The 22,144-nt window shown below is 43.6% G+C and overlaps 1 protein-coding gene across 1 annotated transcript in view; it reads left to right on the forward strand.

The window, feature by feature from the left end:
- Nucleotides 1-22,144, forward strand: part of KL (klotho) — a 124,956-nt gene that overhangs the window by 81,667 nt on the left and 21,145 nt on the right. The window contains exon 2 of the mRNA XM_030200372.1: nt 19,319-19,829. Coding sequence (XP_030056232.1) covers nt 19,319-19,829 — 511 coding nt within the window. The remainder of the gene's footprint in view (nt 1-19,318; nt 19,830-22,144) is intronic.

The raw sequence follows: 22,144 nt of genomic DNA on the forward strand, positions 1-22,144 counted from the left end.
GCTAGACACATCCCCAACAATTAGTGCACAGCCTTTTCACTAATGCACTTTGATTTCTGCTATTAGGCTGCACTAAATGCAAAAACTTAGGGCCCCTTTTATGAAAGGGTTGCCACATGGCAACCCGGAACTACTGCAGGCCGAAAGCGACTACTGGCATTAGTTCTACCTCCAGCGAGCGACATTTCCAGTGCTGGAGATATTTTTCCAAAATTTATACTTCTGGGTTAGTGCAGGAGCCCTTACTTCCACCTCAGTGGGTGGCAATATTTTCCCCCCTTACATGGCCATGCAGTAAGAATAATCTTATCGCATGGCCATGTCTTCTTTAGGGGCTTTTTACTTGTTGCAGCAAAAATGGCCCCCGCTGCTACCGCAGGGCCCTTTTTACCACAGCTTGGTAAAATGACCCCGTAATGCATTTTAGTAAAAGACATACAAAGATCTGAAACTGCAGTGTGCATTTCGTACTTTTCCTACAGTGATCTAAACATGCCCCTGGGATTGATTCTTGTCCATATGGATATAAGTTCTCAGGCTATGGAACAAGGTGGAACTAGCAAACATCTGCTTTGAAACAGTACAATTGTCTGACAGCCAATTAATATGTGTAAAATGCTTTTCACCTATGTAAATCCTTCTGAAAATTAAGCTCCCTAGTATGTAATAGAAAGACTCCAAAGAATTCATGAATTTTCAAACAAGATTTTAAAAAGTACGAGCCAAAGAAAGAGATCCTCAAATACAGAAGGGGGGGGGGGGGGGGGGGGGGGGAAGAAAAAGAGCAAGAACCAAATTAGAGATATGAATTAATTTAGAAAGAAAATGAAATGAAATAAACTTGTTTCGTTTCATGTTATTTGAAAATAAAATGCAACAAGATTAATTTTTTTTTATTTTGTTGTTTGACTTTTAGTTCCTACGGTTTGCAAATAGCATGCATTAAAGGAAAAAAAATGAAATGAAATAATCCCTCAAATGGGAGGGGGAAAAAGGGCAGGAAAGGAACAAAAAAAAAGGTGTGCACTTCCTTTAACTAAATATTTTATTTATTGCAATATTTGAATCTCATGCGTCACCAAAATAGTCTGAGACATGTGACATTGTAAAACAATTTACATTTACCAGAAAAATCCCAGAAGCCTAACTCCACACTTGTGCCTTTTCCACCCATCGATAAATCCATTTTATAGACCAGTGCTACTCCACCCTTTTGGAAACCAGCCTTACAATCCAGATGAATATCAAGTCCATGTTTTCAGCTTTTATCTAAACACAAATTCAGACTTCAGCTTCTGACAAAGTGGGATTATAAACCATGGCGCACATTCTGAATGGTGCAGCACTGAATGGAAAGATGGTTAAGGGGGTCTTTTACGAAGTGGCAGTAAGCCCAATGCAGGCTTACTGATCGCTAATCCGAAACTACCACCATGGTTAGCACAGGAGCCCTTACCGCCACCTCAATGGATGGCGGTAAGTGTTCTCCACCGAAATGGCTGCACAGCAAAAAGTTCACTTGCTGCATGGCCATTTCTTAAAAAAAAAAAAAAAAAAGACAGCCTTTTACCCGCTGCGGTAAGAGGAGGTCCCAGTGTGCATCAAAAACACTTGGTGATGCCAGCACAGGCCCCCTTTTATCGCAGCTTGGTAAAAGGACCCCTTAAGTTTTTTAGAAGCAGGAGTCAGCAACCTTCTTTAGCAAAATGCCTTACCAAGCATTAAAGGCAATGGGCACAAAATCAGTCAAGTTCTCAGATGGGTGTTTTAAATTGTCTAGGCTGGTTTTGTGATTTAAAGAGATTATAATGGAATAATCCAGCTCAAGGGGATCACTGCCAGAAGCTAGGGATCCTCTTAAAATAGCAACCTTTAAAGCAAAGTAATGCACAAGCTGCTTTGCTGTTGGAAAATACAAATCTCACTCTACCTTTATAGCTGATGTTTTTCAGTAGACTATTAGAAATCCAAAATATGCAATTCCTTTATAGAATGAACTCCATGAGCCATTAATTTAAAATAAAATAACTACTTGGGGTATGTCTATTAAAGGGTGTTAAGCCCAAATGCATGATTAACACATGTGAAAATGCTTATCACAAAACATGTTAAAGAGGGGCATAATCGAACGAAAACGCCTATCTCCATGGGCGTTAATCTCCAAGAACGGGTCCGTGAAGGGGCGGAGTGAACCGTATTTTTAAAAAAAAATAGACGCCCATGCTTTATTCGCCAAGGTGTGAGCTGGGCGTTTTTGCTTTTCACCGATAATGGAAAATGAAATCGCCCAGCTCAAAAACGAATAAATGCAAGGCATTTGTTCGTGGGAGGGGCCAGGATTCATAGTGCACTGGTCCCCCTCACATGCCAGGACACCAACCGGGCACCCTAGGGGGCACTTTTACAAAAACAAAAAAAAAGGTAAAAGAGCTCCCAGGTGCATAGCACCCTTCCCTTGGGTGTTGAGCCCCCCAAATCCCCCTCAAAACCCACTGCCCACAAGTCTACACCAGTACTATAGCCCTAAGCGGTGAAGGGGGGCACCTACATGTGGGTACAGGGGGTTTGGGGGGGTTGGACGACTAGTAGCATTAAGCAGCACAATTGTAACAGGTAGGGGGGGGGATGGGCCTGGGTCCACCTGCCTGACGTCCACTGCACCCCCTAACAACTGTTCCAGGGACCTGCATACTGCTGCTTGGGAGGAGGGTATGACATTTGAGGGTGAAAGTAAAAAGTTGTGAAACATCATTTGTTGTGGTGGGAGGGGGTTAGTGACCACTGGGGGAGTCAGGGGAGGTCATCCCCGACTCCCTCTGGGGGTCATCTGGTCATTTAGGGTACTTTTTGGGGCCTTATTCGTCAAAAAACAGGGTCCAGGAAAAGTGCCCTAAATTCTAGCTACAAACGCATCCATTATCGGCGAAGGGCGCCCATCTCTGTTCGGGTGATAACCACGCCCCAGTTCCGCCTTCACCACGCCTCCGACACTCCCCCGTCAACTTTGTCCGCATCCGCGATGGAGTGCAGTTGAAAGAGTCCAAAGTTCGGCTTTCGATTATGCCGCTTTATTTGTTTTTGTGAGAAGAACGCCCATCTCCCGATTTAGGTCGGAACTTGGGCGTTATTCTCGTTCGATTATAAGCTGGAAAGTGTTTTGCGGTAACTTGTTTGCACATGCTAAGGGCTAGATTCTATATATGGCACCTGAAAATATTTCCGTGTGGGCTTATTCTGTAAACCGTGCCTAGATTTAGGTGTGATGAATATGCCTAGCAGGTTTATAGGATACGCTAGCGGCCATGCCTGTGTCTAACTCTAGGCGCATCCATTTATGCGAAGTTAAACTTGGGGTGCCTAAGTTAGGTGCGGAGCAGGTGCATTCTATAACTGTGCGCATCGTTTTTTGGAACACCCACAGCTCGTCCATTCCCCGCCCATAGCCACGCCCCCTTTTGGCAGAGTACGCCTAGCAAGTTGTGTGCGTAAATTCTAATTAATGCCAATTAGTATCACTAAGTGTTTGTTAAGTGGAAATTATTGACACTGATTGGCTTGTTAAGGGGCCCTTTTACAGCTTGCTCTTCCGGGACTACCACCGGACCAACGCGGCCACCAGTCATATTCCCGCCCTGAGTGTGCGCCATTTCTGGGAGGAAAAAGGAAAAGCCCTGGAAATGGCTTGCGTGGTGGTAACCCGGTGGTAATCAGACATCAATGGGTGGCAGTAAGTACATAAGTACATGCCATACTGGGAAAAGACCAAGGGTCCATCGAGCCCAGCATCTTGTCCACGACAGCGGCCAATCCAGGCCAAGGGCACCTGGCAAGCTTCCCAAACGTACATTCTATACATGTTATTCCTGGAATTGTGGATTTTTCCAAGTCCGTTTAGTAGCGGTTTATGGACTTGTCCTTTAGGAAACCGTCCAACCCCTTTTTAAACTCTGCTAAGCTAACCGCCTTCACCACATTTTCCGGCAATGAATTCCAGAGTTTAATTACACGTTGAGTGAAGAAAACTTTTCTCCGATTTGTTTTAAATTTACTACACTGTAGTTTAATCGCATTCCCCCTAGTCCTAGTATTTTTGGAAAGCGTGAACAGACGCTTCACATCCACCTGTTCCACTCCACTCATTATTTTATATACCTCTATCATGTCTCCCCTCAGCCGTCTCTTCTCCAAGCTGAATAGCCCTAGCCTCCTTAGTCTTTCTTCATAGGGAAGTCGTCCCATCCCCGCTATCATTTTAGTTGCCCTTCGCTGCACCTTTTCCAATTCTACTATATCTTTCTTGAGATGCGGCGACCAGAATTGAACACAATACTCAAGGTGCGGTCACACCATGGAGCGATACAACGGCATTATAACATCCTCACACCTGTTTTCCATACCTTTCCTAATAATACCCAACAAGGGTGGGGGAGGGAATAGTGGCAGGCCAGGCAGCTTAGTAAAAGGGCCCCTTTGAAAATTTACTAGGCTGAGTACCTAAATTTATAATCAGATTTTCACTAAACTCCTCAATTTCATAACATAAAAAGATCATAAGAAATGAGTGACAACAGGGGCAGTTTTTGGAGCAGGGAAAACTTATAGAAGGTGAGCACTGATTTTCATTAATAGGTTCATGTATCAGACGTATAAATCTATTCTAGGCAAATGAATGGAAGGCCTAAATTTATAAGTATAATGTTTAAGCTCATAAAATAAGATTAATTTTCAGCTGAAAACTTAGGGGTCCTTTTACTAAGGCGTGCTGAAAAATGGTTTGGGGTAGTGTAAGCGTGGGTTTTGGGTGCGTGCTGATCCACTTTTTAGCGTGCCTGTAAAAAAGGCCTTTTTTTGCTGAAAATGGATGTGCAGCAAAATCAAAATTGCTGCGTGTCCATTTTGAGTCTGAGACCTTACAGCCAGCTATTGACCTACCGGTAAAGAATCTGGACGGTAATGACCTGCGAGTGTCCATTATACCCCGAAAATAAAAAATATTTTTCAGACGTGCATATCGGACACACGCCAAAAATGAAATTACCACAAGAGCCATGCGGTAGTCGGGCAGTAACTCCATTTTGGCATGCATTGGGTGTGCGTAGATGCTTACGCGGCTTAGTAAAAGGGTCCCTTAGACTCCTAAATTTGACTAAAAATAGGGCACAAATTTAGTAGTTGAGTTTTTTTTGAATGCCTGGTCCTTAGCTCCTATTTGAGATATTAAAATAAAGATTAATTCTCTGCCCATGCTGAAAGCGTGATATTTACCATGGCCTACCGCAGCACAGATCTGGCATAATACACCTGTAGTCAGTGAATTATAACCTAATGAAGTAAAGCTAAGTACCACTAAAATCAGATGTCATAGAGGGGCATAATTGAACAAAAACGTCTATCTCCATGGGCGTTTATCTCCGAGAACGGGTCCGTGAAGGGGCGGACCGAACCGTATTTTCGAAAAAAATAGACGTCCATGTTTTATTCGACAATTTGTGAGCTGGGCGTTTTTGTTTTTCAGTGATAATGGAAAATGAAAGCGCCCAGCTCAAAAACGAATAAATCCAAGGCATTTGTTCGTGGGAGGGGCCAGGAGTCGTAGTGCACTGGTCCCCCTCACATGCCAGGACACCAACCGGGCACCCTAGGGGGCACTTTTACAAAAACAAAAAAAAAGGTAAAAGAGCTCCCAGGTGCATAGCACCCTTCCCTTGGGTGTTGAGCCCCCCAAATCCCCCTCAAAACCCACCACCCACAAGTCTACACCATTACTATAGCCCTAAGGGGTGAAGGGGGGCACCTATATGTGGGTACAGTGGGTTTGGGGGGCGGTTTGGAGGGCTCCCATTTACCAGCACAAGTGTAACAGGTGGGGGGGGGGATGGGCCTGGGTCCACCTGCCTGAAGTCCACTGCACCCCCTAATAACTGCTCCAGTGACCTGCATACTGCTGCCAGGGAGGTGGGTATGACATTTGAGGGTGAAAATAAAAAGTTGTGAAACGGCATATTTTGTGGTGGGAGGGGGTTTGTGACCACTGGGGGAGTCAGGGGAGGTCATCCCCGATTCCCTCCAGTGGTCATCTGGTCATTTAGGGCACTTTTTGGGGGCCTTATTTGTGGAAAAACAGGGTCCAGGAAAAGTGCCCTAAATTCTCGCTAAAAACGCATATTTTTCTTCCATTATTGGCGAAAGGCGCCCATCTCTGATCGCCCGATAACCACGCCCCAGTTCCGCCTTCCCCACGCCTTTGACACGCCCCCATTAACTTTGTCCGCATCCGCGACAGAGTGCAGTTGAAAACGTCCAAATTCGGCTTTCGATTATACCGCTTTATTCGTTTTTGTGAGATAAACGTCTATCTCCCGATTTGGGTCGCAATATAGGCGTTTTTCTTTTTCAATTATAAGCTGGATAGTGATCTAAGCATAAAAGTCTGACACCTCCAGCCATGGATGATCTGGATGGCCATTGCCAATTGAAAGAGAAGGGCAATAACCAACATCAAAGCCATATTAAATCCAGGTCATATTTATTTGCACGAAAGAGACAGGTTGTGTCACTTAGCATGTCCCTTTGGCACTATGCCTGAGATATGATGCCTTTTTGCCAGTCTATGGTGCTGAGGTTCTGGAGGATAAAATGCACTGTGCTTTGAGATAAGGTCTTGTCAACCCTCTGCCGGTTGGCATTTGCGGATGATCTCCTTTTGACTCTTACCAATCCTCAGTCTTCCCTGTCAGTACTCCTGGACTTGTTACAGGATTATGGAACACTTTCCGGTTTTCATCTAAATATGGAGAAGACACAGGCTCTTCCATCCTGCTCTGGAATCCGAACGTCCTGGTGAGGGGAGTTCCTGCTTAGTTGAGTGGAAGAGGGTCTCAAGCATTTAGGAGTCTTTATTCCAGTTGTCCTATCTAAGCTTTATGAGAGGAATGTTACACTGCTGTTGTCCTCCATGAGAAGCATGCTAGAGCTCTGGCGTACATACCCGATTTCCCTTCTGGGGAGCATAGCTCTCTATAATATGATCATAGTACCCAAGTGGTTATATACCCTACAGATGCTTCCATCGTACATGTGACTGAAAGAGGAGCGCGTGATTAATGGATTACTGCAAGCATATCTATGGCAGGGGAAGTGTGCCTGCTTATCTATCCTGGTGCTACAGAACACTGCCATAGTAGATGAAGGCAAATGAAGACCCATTTGTCCATCCAGTCTGCCCAGTTATAAAAATCCATCCTTACATGGATATATTCCAGCTGGAAGCTGTAGGATATTGCTACTTATTCAGGTCACATTTTGTTGTTGCACTCATTGGTTCTTACCATCCTGGCTAAACTTCCCATGCATAAACCAATATTCATTTTCCTCTCTCTGTCTTACCATCAAGCTTTGTAATAATCTACATTAGTGAGGCTATTGCTTGAACAACCAAATACTAGGTAGCAGCAGTCCAGTTTTGGGGTTGCCCAGAGGTAGACTGGGGGCCACACATTTTCCTTCCCTGCCCCCACTATATTAGGTATCATACCTTTGTTGGTGAAGATGCTGAAGCCCCACCAGACAAAGAAATCTGCTGCCTCAGGAGTGAGGAAGTTGGCGGCATGCCTTCAGCAGCTGAAACCCAGCATTCCCTGAGCATGCTCAGTTCACAAATTAACTGAGCATGCTCGGGGAGTTAGCATGCACGCTGCTGACTTCCACATTTGTGAAGCAGCGCTAGGGGGTGGCTTGGGCAGAGGATTTCTTCGGCTGGCAGGGCTTTGGCATCCCTGCCAGCTATTGCACAGGTGCTGCAGGTTTGGAGAGAGCCCAAGTCCAAAGGGGGGGGGGGGGCAGGACCCCAGCCCCTCCCCCCGTGACAATTCCACTGCTAGGTACCTTGGGAGTGTGTGAATGTCTAGGGGTGTATATACACCTATCACCTATCCACTAAGCTCTCTATCTTATCTTACCTTATCTGCTGGCCTTGTTGGAGAGTACCCAGCCACCACCAATGTGTTGGCATCAACTTGATTGGTTAAGGTTGAGTGATAGCCTGCTACATCCAACTTAGCTACTTCAGGGCTTGCACTGTTACTGGGTTTCCTTCCTTTGCCTGCCGCTTATTGCAGGCACAGGATGAGGCAAGAGACTCAGGAGTGAGTGTCAGTGGGTCAGAAGGAATCAAGCAGGAATAAAGAAGAGGAAAGCTAGCTGTACATGATCTAGAAATGCTGATTTAAAGGCACACAGAAAGGTAGATCCAAACTCACATGTGCGTTTAAAAAGTAAACATGTTTAGATTAGAATAATGCAGAAATAAATACTGAATTGTGAAGTGGATAGAGATATATTAAATTTGGCTTCTTAAAATAGTAGCACTAACAGAAATTCTTTGCATTTGGTGGGAGGAGGAGATTTCAAAATCATTATAATATCTCCTCAGGGATTAATTATAAATCAGAATGAACATGCGGCTCTCATTAATTTTCTTTGTTTGAATTGCAGCCTACAAATTATGTTAAAGGACATGTGCTATTATATTATGCTGAGAATGGCTGGTCCCTGATTAATGAGATTTACGGCAACAGTAATATTATAATACAAAACAGGGATGATTTCATAACTGTTTACACTAGCGAAAAGAGTGCATGTACTTTCCACATTGCAGATGCTGCTGGATTTTCAAAACAACAACATTCTTGTATTTCCACTTTGCACATTATCCCAAGAAAACTAGACACAGGCATTTACATCTACTGTTTGGTTTGATTAATTTTTCTGATGTAAAATGCAGACATATTTTTGACAATTTTAAAGTATGCAACCTGAAGGCTTTTAACTTTATCTGCAGGCTGAGGAAGCCTTCCTGAAGTTGGGCTGGGGCAGGGTTTGAACCTAAGTGTGCACATGCTATGATAACTGTTTCCCAGGGGACCCAACACGCCACCAAGGACCAGATCCAAAAAGGATCCCTCTTCTTGTCGGTTATACACTGTACTCTAAATGAGGTCTCATCAGGGACTTATTCAGAGGCCCTATCATTCCTTTTTCTGCTGGCCGTTCAGTTTGACCACTTTAAAGATCATAAGATACAATCACTTTCCAAATCCCGCTCTTCTTTCGTGCATGGAAATACTTCACCCCCTATACTGCACTGCGCCATTAGGTTTTTGCTGCCCAAATGTACGACCCTGCAGTTTTAGCATTAAATCTTAGCTTCCAAATTCTAGACCATTCTTCAAGCTTCACTAGATTCCTCCTGCTGTTACCTACACCATTAGGGGTGTTTATCCTACTGCAGATTTTGATATCATCCTCAAAATACAAAACTTTACCAGACAGCCCTTCTGAATATATCACTTACAATTTTCTCAGTGGAAAGGTAAATAGTGGAGTACCCCACTAGATACTGGTACTGGTGTTTATCGTATTCATTAAATATCTGGAAAAGGGAGCAATGAAAAGTAGTTTTTAAAAAACTGAAAGGAAATACAGAAGGAGTTTGCCTGACTAGAGAACTAGGCATCAAACTGTGAAATGTAATCAAATGCAAAGTAGTGCTTATAGGGAAAAATAATCCTAAGTAGAGTTATACAGTGCTGGGCTCCTTTTTAGGCATCATCATGCAGAGAAAGCATCATTGGGGTAATTTTATAAACCCATTTCCCTGCATATATATCAATATACATGCAAATAGGGTGTGCAGGCAAAAAAACAAAACAACCTGTTTTGTTTACTTTACTGCGTTTGTCATTTTGGTTTTATAAATTGTCATTATGTTTTAATAAACGTTTTGTTTCAAGGCAATTTTGTCTATTAAGAGGGGGGTGTCGCAAAAAACATCCAAATCCCCCTGATCACAATTCATACCCCCGATAGCAACCCACAACCACCTAAGAGCATCATCCAACCCACCCTGTACCCTCATTGACCCCTACATCAGCATCAACGTTAGGCAATGTATCACCTCCCCTCCCCCCCCCTAATAGGCATCCAATCGGCACTTAGCAAGAATATTGATAGTATAGTGATGGGGCAGGAGCAATTCCCCCTTTATTCCTAACCCTATTGCACTGAAGCAAGGGTAGCTGTAGGACAGAAATACCAGAAGCTAGTGTCTTAGATGCAAGAGACTCTAAAGCAAAAGTAGGTGTAACCTGACAGAAATACCAGGAGTTGGAGTCCTGGAAGCAGAAGACTTTAAAGCACAACTTTAAACCACATATTTAGGAATCTTTGGAGCAGATGAGGGCATCCCAAACCCAAGATCATGGCAGTTATAATGTCTTTCAGATTGCATAGAAGTGGGCTGTTCTCATCCAGCAGAGAAATAAAGCACAAGGTTTTTCCTTTGGGGAAGAGGCAGCAAATGAAGCCCGCCTGGATCTCTTCTGTAAGAACCTCCTGTGAGTGTCAGAGCTTCCAAGTTCCAGGACAGAGATTTTAGGATGTATTATAGGACCTAAGTGCTGATGGCAATGGGTGGAATCAGGGACTACTAATCCCAAACTGCTTTGGGATGTAAGGTCATAATCCAAACAGAGAAAAGAAAATAAGATGATTCCTTTTTTATTGGACTATTTCTGACCTGAAGAAGAAGGGTTACCTTCGAAAGTTAATAAAAAAAATGTATTTAGTCCAATATAAAAGGTATCATCCTATTTTCTTTTCTATGTTTTAATTTGTTTCTATTTATTACCTTTAAAAGTGGACTAACACGGCAACTTAGCAGCTCTGGGATGTGCCAGGAACCACTGGAAACACTTCAAAAGGAACCTCGTAATGCAGAGCTGCTAAATTACCTAATTCCAGGAGGGTGACTTTTTGGCCAGTGTGGGATTTATAATCCATGATTCTACCCATTGAATTCAGCGCTACAGAGCCCATAATGCATCATGATAGGTTTCTAATAAGGCCTTGATTGGCCTAAAATCTCCCTTTGGGAACAGGGTAACTTGGTAATTCTTTAAGTTGCTGTGGATACAGTAGTGTGGTTGCTGTGTTAGTCCACTTTAAAAGTAAAAAGAAATAAAACAACAGACACAAAAAAAGAAAAATATGATGATACATTTTTTTACTTTTGTTGTTTTATTAATATTTATTACCTTTAAGCTGCTGTAGTCACTCAAATTTATGAGTCCTATTGTTTGTTTTTGTTTTTTTTAATTTAGGTGACTGAGGGGCTCATTTTCAAAAGAGAAAAATGTCCAAAAAGTGGCATAAATCTGCATTTGGATGTTTTTTCTCACAAAAATATCCAAACTGGTATTTTTGAAAACAATTTTTAGATGTTTTTCTGTGAAGTACATAAGTACATAAGTATTGCCATACTGGGAAAGACCAAAGGTCCATCAAGCCCAGCATCCTGTTTCCAACAGTGGCCAATCCAGGTCACAAATACCTGGCAGATCCCAAAAAAGTGCAAAACATTTTATACTGCTTATCCCAGAAATAGTGGATTATCCCCAAGTCCATTTAATAATGGTCTATGGACTTCTCCTTTAGGAAGCCTTCCAAACCTTTTTTAAACTCCGCCAAGCTAACCGCATTTACCACATTCTCTGGCAACAAATTCCAGAGTTTAATTATACATTGAGTGAAGAAAGATTTTCTTTGAATTTACTACATTGTAGCTTCATCTCATGACCCCTAGTTCTAGTATTTTTGGAAAGCGTAAACAGACGCTTCACATCTACCCGTTCAACTCCACTCACTATTTTATAGACCTCTATCATATCTCCCCTCAGCTGCCTTTTCTCCAAGCTGAAGAGCCCTAGCCTCTTTAGCCTTTCCTCATAGGGAAGTCATCCTATCCCCTTTATCATTTTCGTCGCCCTTCTCTACACCTTTTCTAATTGCACTATATCTTTTTTGAGATGCGGCGACCAGAATTGAACACAATATTCGAGGTGCGGTTCCACCATGGAGCGATACAAAGGCATTATAACATCCTCATTTTTGTTTTCCATTCCTTTCCTAATAATACCTAACATTCTATTTGCTTTCTTAGCCGCACAGCACACTGAGCAGAAGGTTTCAACGTATCATCAACGATGACGTCTACTACAGATCCCTTTCGCCTAGATCTCTTGGTCCGTGACTCCTAACGTAGAATCTTGCATGGCGTAACTATAATTCGGGTTCCTCTTTCCCACATGCATCACTTTACACTTGCTCACATTAAACGTCATCTGCCATTTAGACACCCAGTCTCGTAAAGTCCTCTCGTAATTTTTCACAATCCTCCTGTGATTTAATGACTTTGAATAACTTTGTGTCATCAGCAAATTTAATTACCTCACTAGTTACTCCCATCTCTAGGTCATTTATAAATATGTTAAAAAGCAGTGGTCCCAGCACAGACCCCTGGGGAACCCCACTAACTACCCTTCTCCATTGAGAATACTGACCATTTAACCCTACTCTCTGTTTTCTATCTTTTAACCAGTGTTTAATCCACAATAGAACACTATCTCCTATCCCATGACTCTCCAATTTCCTCTGGAGTCTTTCATGAGGCACTTTGTCAAATGCCTTCTGAAAATCCAGATACACAATATCAACTGGCTCACCTTTATCCACATGTTTGTTTACCCCTTCAAAGAAATGTAGTAGATTGGTGAGGCAAGATTTCCCTTCACTAAATCCATGTTGACTTTGTCTCATTAATCCATGCTTTTGAATATGCTCTGTAATTTTGTTCTTAATAATAGTCTCTACCATTTTGCCCAGCACCGACGTCAGACTCACCAGTCTATAATTTCCCGGATCTCCTCTGCAACCTTTTAAAAAAAAAATCGGCGATACGTTGGCCACCCTCCAATCTTCCGGTACCACGCTCAATTTTAAGGATAAATTACATATTACTAACAATAGCTTCGCAAGCTCATTTTTCAGTTCTATCAGTACTCTGGGATGAATACCATCTGGTCCAGGAGATTTGGTACTCTTCAGTTTGTAGAACTGCCCCATTACATCCTCCAGGTTTACAGAGAATTCATTAAGTTTCTCCGACTCGTCAGCTTCGAATACCATTTCTGGCACCGGTATTCCACCCAAATCTTCCTTGGTGAAGACCGAAGCAAAGAATTCATTTAATCTCTCCGCTATGGCTTTGTCTTCCCTGATAGCCCCTTTTACTCCTCGGTCATCTACCGGTCAACCGATTCTTTTGCCAGCTTCCTGCTTTTAATATACCTAAAAAAAATTTTTACTATGTGTTTTTGCCTCCAACGCAATCTTTTTTTCAAAGTCCCTCTTAGCCTTCCTTATCAGCGCTTTGCATTTGACTTGACTTTCCTTATGCTGTTTCTTATTATTTTCAGTCGGTTCCTTCTTCCATTTTCTGAAGGATTTTCTTTTAGCTTTAATAGCTTCCTTCACCTCATTTTTTAACCACGCCTGCTGTCGTTTGGTCTTCCGTCCTCCTTTTTTAATACACGGAATATATTTGGTCTGGGCTTCCAGGATGGTGTTTTTGAACAGCATCCACGCCTGATGTAAATTTTTGACCCTCGCAGCCGAACCTTTAAGTTTTTTTTTCACCATTCTTCTCATTTTATCATAGTCTCCTTTTTTAAAGTTAAACGTTAACATATTTGATTTCCCATGTATACTTACTTCAAAGCTAATATCAAAACCGATCATATTATGATCACTGTTATCAAGCGGCCCCAGCACCATTACCTCCTGCACCAGATCATGCACTCCACTAAGGACTAGGTATAGAATTTTTCCTTCTCTCGTCAGCTCCTGAATTTCACCTCCCTAGCATGCCCCGATGTTACATTGATCCAGTCAGTATCGGCGTAATTCAAATCACCCATTATTAATGCGTTGCCTAGTTTGTTTGCGTCCCTAATTTCCTTTAACATTTCTGCATCCGTCTGTTCATCCTGGCCAGGTGGACGGTAGTACACTCCTATCACTATCCTTTTCCCCTTTACACATGGAATTTCAATCCACAGTGATTCCAAGAAGTGTGTTGTTTCCTTCAGAATTTTCAAGCTATTTGATTCAAGGCTCTCATTAATATACAATGCTACCCCTCCACAAATTCGATCCACTCTATCACTACGATATAATTTGTACCTCGGTATGACAGTGTCCCACTGCTTATTCTCCTTCCACCAGGTCTCAGAGATGCCTATTATATCTAATTTTTCATTTAGTGCAATATATTGTAACTCTCCTATCTTATTTCTTAGGCTCATGGCATTCGCATATAGACATTTCAAACTATGTTTGTTGTTCCTATCTACATCATGCTTAGTACTTGACAGTATTGATTTGCAATATTTTGTCAGATTTTTATTTTTATTTAAGGACACTCCATTATCTAATACAGTCTCTTTTGCAACCTCACTATCAGGATACCCTATCTTCCCTGTTTTGGTGATATCTTTGAAAGATACCTTATCCTGAACCATGCGCTTTTGAGTGACTGTTGCCCCCCCCCCCCCCCCCCCCGTTTCTAGTTTTAAAGCTGCTCTACCTCCTTTTTAAATGCCGATGCCAGCAGCCTGGTCCCATCCTGGTTAAGGTGGAGCCCATCCTTTCGGAATAGGCTCCCCCTTCCCCAGAATGTTGCCCAGTTCCTAACACAGTAACATAGTAGATGACGGCAGAAAAAGACCTGCACGGTCCATCCAGTCTGCCCAACAAGATAACTCATATTTGCTGCTTTTTGTGTATACCCTACTTTGATTTGTACCTGTGCTCTTCAGGGCACAGACCGTATAAGTCTGCCCAGCACTATCCTCACCTCCCAACCACCAGCCCTGCCTCCCAACCACCGGCTCTGGCACAGACCGTACAAGTCTGCCCAGCACTATCCCCGCCTCCCAACCACCAGCCCTGCCTCCCGATCTTGACTAAGCTCCTGAAGATCCATTTCTTCGGCACAGGATTCCTTTATGCTTATCCCACGCATGTTTGAATTCCGTTATTGTTTTCATTTCCACCACCTCCCGCGGGAGGGCATTCCAAGTATCCACTACTCTCTCCGTGAAAAAATACTTCCTGACATTTTTCTTGAGTCTGCCCCCCTTCAATCTCATTTCATGTCTTCTTGTTCTACCACCTTCCCATCTCCAGAAAAGGTTCATTTGCGGATTAATACCTTTCAAATATTTGAACGTCTGTATCATATCACCCCTGTTTCTCCTTTCCTCCAGAGTATACATGTTTAGTTCAGCAAGTCTCTCCTCATACGTCCTGTAACGCAAATCCCATACCATTCTCGTAGCTTTTCTTTGCACCGCTTCAATTCTTTTTACATCCTTAACAAGATACGGCCTCCAAAACTGAACACAATACTCCAGGTGGGGCCTCACCAACGACTTATACAGGGGCATCAACACCCCCTTTCTTCTGCTGGTCACACCTCTCTCTATACAGCCTAACAACCTTTTAGCTATGGCCACCGCCTTGTCACACTGTTTCGTCGCCTTCAAATCCTCAGATACTATCACCCCAAGATCCCTCTCTCCGCCCGTACCTATCAGACTCTTCCCGCCTAACACATACGTCTCCCGTGGATTTCTATTCCCTAAGTGCATCACTTTGCATTTCTTCGCATTGAATTTTAATTGCCAAACCTTAGACCATTCTTCTAGCTTCCTCAGATCCTTTTTCATGTTTTCCACTCCCTCCGGGGTGTCCACTCTGTTACAGATCTTAGTATCATCCGCAAATAGGCAAACTTTACCTTCTAACCCTTCGGCAATGTCACTCACAAATATATTGAACAGAATCGGCCCCAGCACCGATCCCTGAGGCACTCCACTACTCACCTTTCCTTCCTCCGAGCGAATTCCATTCACCACCACCCTCTGGCGTCTGTCCGTCAACCAGTTCCTAATCCAGTTCACCACTTCAGGTCCTATCTTCAGCCCCTCCAGTTTATTTAAGAGCCTCCTGTGGGGAACCGTGTCAAAAGCTTTGCTGAAATCTAAGTAGATTACGTCCATAGCTCGTCCCTGATTCAATTCTCCTGTCACCCAATCAAAGAACTCAATGAGATTCGTTTGGCACGATTTCCCTTTGGTAAAACCTTGTTGTCTCGGATCTTGCAACTTATTGGCTTCCAGAAAATTCACTATCCTTTCCTTCAGCATCGCTTCCATTACTTTTCCAATAACCGAAGTGAGGCTTACCGGCCTGTAGTTTCCAGCTTCTTCCCTATCACCACTTTTGTGAAGAGGGACCACCTCCGCCGTTCTCCAATCCCTCGGAACCTTTCCCGTCTGCAAGGATATATTAAACAAATCTTTAAGAGGACCCGCCAAAACCTCTCTGAGCTCCCTCAATATCCTGGGGTGGATCCTGTCCGGTCCCATGGCTTTGTCCACCTTTAGCTTTTCAAGTTGTTGATACACACTTTCTTCCGTGAACGGTGCTCTATCCACTTCATTCTCAATTGTATTATTTCCAGTCCATCGTGGTCCTTCTCCAGGATTTTCCTCTGTGAAAACAGAACAAAAGTATCTATTTAGCAAATTTGCTTTTTCTTCATCATTTTACACATAGCGGTTCGCAGTATCTTTTAGTCTCACAATTCCCTTTTTAGTCATTCTCCTTTCACTAATATACCTGAAGAATAACAAATCTAAAACCCTCCGCCCTGCACTATCATCTCATCCACGCATTGAGACTCCGGAGCTCTGCCTGTTTCTTGGGCCCTGCGAGTGGAACAGGTAGCATTTCAGAAAATGCTACCCTAGAGGATCTGGATTTGAGCTTTCTTCCTAAGAACCTAAATTTGGCTTCCAGAACCTCTCTCCCACATTTTCCTATGTCAATGGTACCTACATGTACCAAGACAGCCGGCTCCTCCCCAGCACTAATCTAGATCCTGCTGTGCCTGCTAGATTCTATCTGTTAATGCTGTGGTTCAAACTTTTTAGAACTAAGTGGAAAAGACTATGGAGATTAGTTGATAAAATTTGCTTTTTATATTTTTATTTTGCCTATCAATAACCTACAATTCCTTCTTTAAACCCCAAGCTTTAAGTTCCCAAAGCACAAAATAATATTCACTTACCAGAGAAATGTCCTCTTCTCTCAGAGCTTCTCAGAAAGTCCATCAGAAGTGCATTCAAATCACAAGCGGGCATGTCAGGGGTGTGTTAAGGGCGGGATCTTGGCGTTCCTAACACTTAGACTTTTTTCTGCCATAATGGAACAAAACAAAAACATCCAGGGCTATAAGTTGGATGTTTTGGTCTAGACCTGTTTTATTAGCAAATAAGCCACAAAAAAGTGCTCTAAATGACCACTAGAGGTAATCAGGGGTGACCTCCTCTTACTCCCCCAGTGGTCACTAACCCCCCTCCCACCCACCCAAAAATATGATTAAAAACATTACTTGCCAGTCTCAAATGTTATATTTAGGTCCGTTAGAGCAAAATACAGTAGTCTAGTGGTGGGTGCAGTGCACTGCAGAGAGATGGACCCAAGCCCATACCTCCCTCTACCTGTTACACTAGTGGTGGAAGTTGTGAGTCCTCCAAAACTCACCAGAAATCTACTGTACCCACATATAGGTGCCCCTTTCACCCATAAGAGGTATTGTAGTGGTGTACAGTTGAGGGTAGGGGTTTCGGGGGACTCAGCAGACAAGATAAGGGAACAGTGGTGAGATGTGTACCTTAGTGCATTTATCTGAAGTCCACTGCAGTGCTCCCTAGGATGCCACATTGGTCTCCTGGGATGTCTATGTAGCTAGTCTACTAAGAATGCTGGCAACTCCTACATCCCAATGGCTTGATTTTGTGCGTTTTTCACTTGGACTTTTTTTTTTTTGGAAAATGGACCCAAAAATAAACACACAAAGCACAAAAACATCTAGCAAATTGCCATTAAAAAAAAAAGATAGATGTTTTTCTGTTTTGAAAATGGCTATATTTCCCACTTGAATTTTGGACTTTTTGAGCAAAAAGTCCAAAGTTGGACTTAAACGTCATATTGAAAATGCCCTTCCGCACTAATCTTTCAGCACGTTTACCTGGGCTGGTTCATTCTGTCACAGAGTCACTACCCAGTCCTTAGCTACTAGATAGGGACTCCTAAGGCTTGTATTCTAGATAAGAACAAGATGTAAGCTAGGACTACTCAACAGGGCCGCCGAGAGACTGGGCCGGGCCTGGGGCAAAGCCACCCCCGCTGCCCCTCCGCTGGCCCCCTGAGGTCGCCGCTGCCACTGATCCCCCCTCCACTCACCCCCCCCTCCATCCGCCACTGGGCTGGGCCCCCTGTATTAAAATCACAGCGCCTCTCACCTCCGTGTGAAAGCGCTGAGGGCAGCAGATCGCCTCCCTTCAGCCCCCTTCCCTCTTTGTGTCCCGGCCTCATGGAAGTTACGTCAGACGAGGGCGGGACACAGGGAGGGAAGGAGGCCCGAAGGGAGATGATCTGCTGCCCTGCTGCCTGCAGCGCTTTCACACGAAGGTGAGAGGCGCTGTGATTTCAATACAGGGGGCCTGGCCTGGTGGCAGTCGACGATGGAGGGTGGGTGGGACTGCGGCGCCGGACTCCCCTTGGAGGCCTGGGCCTGGGGAATTTTGTCCTCCCTGCCCCCCCTCTCGGCGGCTATGCTACTCAAGGTAAGTCTTAATGTCAGTGTACCTCCAAGAAGTGCATCCAAGGAAACAAGCCCAGAGGCAGGGCAAGAAATATTCAAGCTTGCCCTGGGCTGGTTCCTGTTGGGCCAATCAGGAGACAAGATTACCAGAAGTACAAGACACAGCTAATAAGGATCTGGCTACAGCTAACGTTACTAGAGTATGCAATCTTTGATGTTAGAAATTAGGGTCCTCTGCATGAAGCTGTTTCCCACAGACTGAAAGAGGACAGTGCTTTAAAGCATTTAATTTTAAGAAGAGTGGGTAAATTAACCTGTCTGAAAATTACCCTCTCAAAATCCCTAAAAAGTACATGCAATACTGACAACATGCATACCTAATTAAGCTACCAAAAATTGCCTCCTCAAAAAAGTACCAAACGTATAGTTACTTAGAGATAGAACTTCTATATTTAATACAGAACCTTTTCTCATGAAATTAATGCATTACAGAGTTAACGTGGGAGCATTTACTAATCACTAATTTTATTAATGTGCATTATTTACTGCAAGGCCAAATTTTATATAACAGGCCCTATGGCAAACAACATCCATTAATAGCATTAATGAGCTGTGAGTAGCTGACCTCCTTTATGATTATTAGACCAGAAAACAGATGATCTGTGAGACTCTTAATCACTGCTAGAGTCTACCAACCAGAAATTAGGAAGTTTATTATAAATGAATGTGTATGTGTTTTTTTAATAGGCCCACGCCAAAGTCTGGCATCTCTACAATGACTATTTTCGCCCAAATCAGAGAGGTCAAGTGTCCATAGCCCTTAGCTCCCATTCGATAAAACCTCAAAATATGACTGAACAAGATATCACAGAATGCCAGAAATCACTGGAGTTCGTGCTGGGCTGGTTTGCTAAACCCATATTTACAGATGGAGATTATCCACAGAGCATGAAGAACGATCTTCCATCTATACTGCCTGTGTTCACGGAGACCGAGAAGAAATTTGTTAAAGGAACAGCAGACTATTTTGCATTTTCTTTTGGACCAGTACTGAGTTTCCAGCTTTTAGACTCTGATATGAAGTTCAAGCAAGTGGAGAACTTAAACCTGAGGATGGTTCTTAACTGGATCAGCAACGAGTACAACAAGCCCCAAATATTCATCATGGAGAATAGCTGGCTTGGCCCCAACAGTACCAAGCGAGAAGATGCCAAGTATATGTATTATCTTAAACAGTTTATAATGGAAATATTAAAAGGTAGGGTTTAATGGGTCAGTGCTTGTCCAGTGGTGTACATTCAGGTACAATAGTTATTTTTCTGTTTCTGGACAGTCAGTGGTGTTCCTTGGTCGGCTGCCACCTGGGGTGGATCGCTGCTGCACGACCCCCCCCCCCCCCGGGTGCAGCGTTGTTCCACCCCGGCGCATCACCTCCCAGCCCCTCCCCACCGTGTGCATTCTTCTTGCTTGCTGGGGTGCTGGGAGCAGCCACATGGCTGTCGGCTCCGCCGGTTTCCTGCTCCTTCTGCTCCAGAACAGGAAGTAACAGCAGAGGGAGCAGGGAACTGGCGGAGCCGACAGCCACGCGGCTGCTCCCTACACCTCTCTTGCAGCGTGCACCTGGGGCGGACCGCCCCATCCTCGGTATGCCACTGTGGACAGCTCACAATTACAAAAAGAGTTAAAGTGGGATTTGAACCTGGGTCCCTTCGTTGACAGTCTACTATACTAACCACTAGGCTGTCCCTCTGCTCTGCATCGATGTCTGTGTGACCATTTTCAAAAAATGCTGCTATACAGACATCCATGGCCCTTCTTTTGCCCCATTCATAACAGGCCCGTTTCAGTTTGCAAAATGGATGTTCATGCTGGACTTTTCCAGCACATGGACGTCCATCTCATGTATTTTCGAACAGGCTGTATCCTGGGGCAGGAAAGGTGCAGGTTATGGGGCATGGACTGTGAATTGAAGGTAGTGCAAGATACTGCATATCACTGTGCTTCCGCAAAAACTGTGAATATATTTAATATGCTGTAAAGAGCTTTTCTGTATGGTAATTGTACGGGAAGATGCACTTCCTTTGCACTTAGTGCACATTAATCTTTCCATGTAGCACATAAGCGCAAAACTGTACTGCCCTTCAGTAATAGGGCCCCTTCAGATGCATCTGGGGAAGGGGGGAGGGGAGAGCCAGCTTGAAGGGATGAAGGTGGAGACAGGATGGAGGAGGTTAACAGGGTGTCTGATGCTTTGTCTGGTGATGGTCTTGGCTCTCACATTAAACTTTTTAGGCAAACTGGCTCCCACTTAAAAAATAGCAAAGATCTCTGGCCTAAGCTTATGAATAAGCCTAAGATGTGCAAAAACAGATTCTATCATTCTGAACCTGTTATTTTACTGTCACTTTTTCTCCATTCAGCAATTTCAAGGTCTCTGTTCTACTAGAGTTAGATTTGGAACAGTGAATCACCTCAACGTGTAATTAAACTCTGGAATTCGTTGCCTGAGAATGTGGTAAAGGCAGTTAACTTAGCGGAGTTTAAAAAAGGTTTGGACGGCTTCCTAAAGGAAAAGTCCATAGACCATTATTAAATGGACTTGGGGAAAATCCACTATTTCTGGAATAAGCAGTATAAAATGTTTTGTACTTTTTTGGGATCTTGCCAGGTATTTGTGACCTGGATTGGCCACTGTTGCAAACAGGATGCTGGGCTTGATGGACCTTTCTCTTTCCCAGTATGGCAATACTTATGTACCTTTTGGTCTTAGCCCATTGCTCTAATCACTGTGAAACGGCCTAGTGGCTACAGCAATCGGTTAAGAAACTGAGGAATTGGAATTCAGTCCTTGCTTTCGTCACTGACAAGCCTTGTGACCTTAGAAAAGTCACTTTATCTCGTATTACCTTATAGCATGTATATCCCAGTATACATGCGCAACATGCCTCATAAAAGTACCCTCCATGTGCAAGTATCACTATGACAAGCAGGCATGTATTCATATGTAATGCAGCTGTAGGTGTGTTTGGGAGAGGAGTTTGTGTAAAATGCAGGTGGAGTCGTGAAGTTTGTACAGGGGTACCTGTATGCCATTATAAAATAGACTTACAACAGGCGACTTACTTGGCCTCTTGACTTAGGCAACCTGTATAAAATTACTCTCTTATATTGGAAGCTCTTTGACCCTGGAACATATTCCAGCTGATTTTAAAGTGATTTGAGTAGGCATAAGCCTCTCCTGCCCTTTCAAATTGCTTCCTGCCGCCTAAGGGGATATTCAGTGGCACTTAACCGGAGAGTGCCACTGAATATCCTCATAGACCACCTGACCAAAATGTGGGCAGGTCAAGGGTTATTCAGGTGCAGGCAATACTTAGTGCTACATGAGCTGCCATGAAAGGTCATGGCAGCCATTATGAAGTGGAGCTGCAAGGGAAAGGGAAAGGGAAAGGGAAATGGGACTTGATATACTGCCTTTCTGAGGTTTTTGCAACTACATTCAAAGCAGTTTACATATATTCAGGTACTTATTTTGTACCAGGGGCAATGGAGGGTTAAGTGACTTCCCCACAG

Source organism: Microcaecilia unicolor, chromosome 4, assembly GCF_901765095.1.
Source record: "Microcaecilia unicolor chromosome 4, aMicUni1.1, whole genome shotgun sequence".
NCBI classification, from domain to species: Eukaryota; Metazoa; Chordata; class Amphibia; order Gymnophiona; family Siphonopidae; genus Microcaecilia; species Microcaecilia unicolor.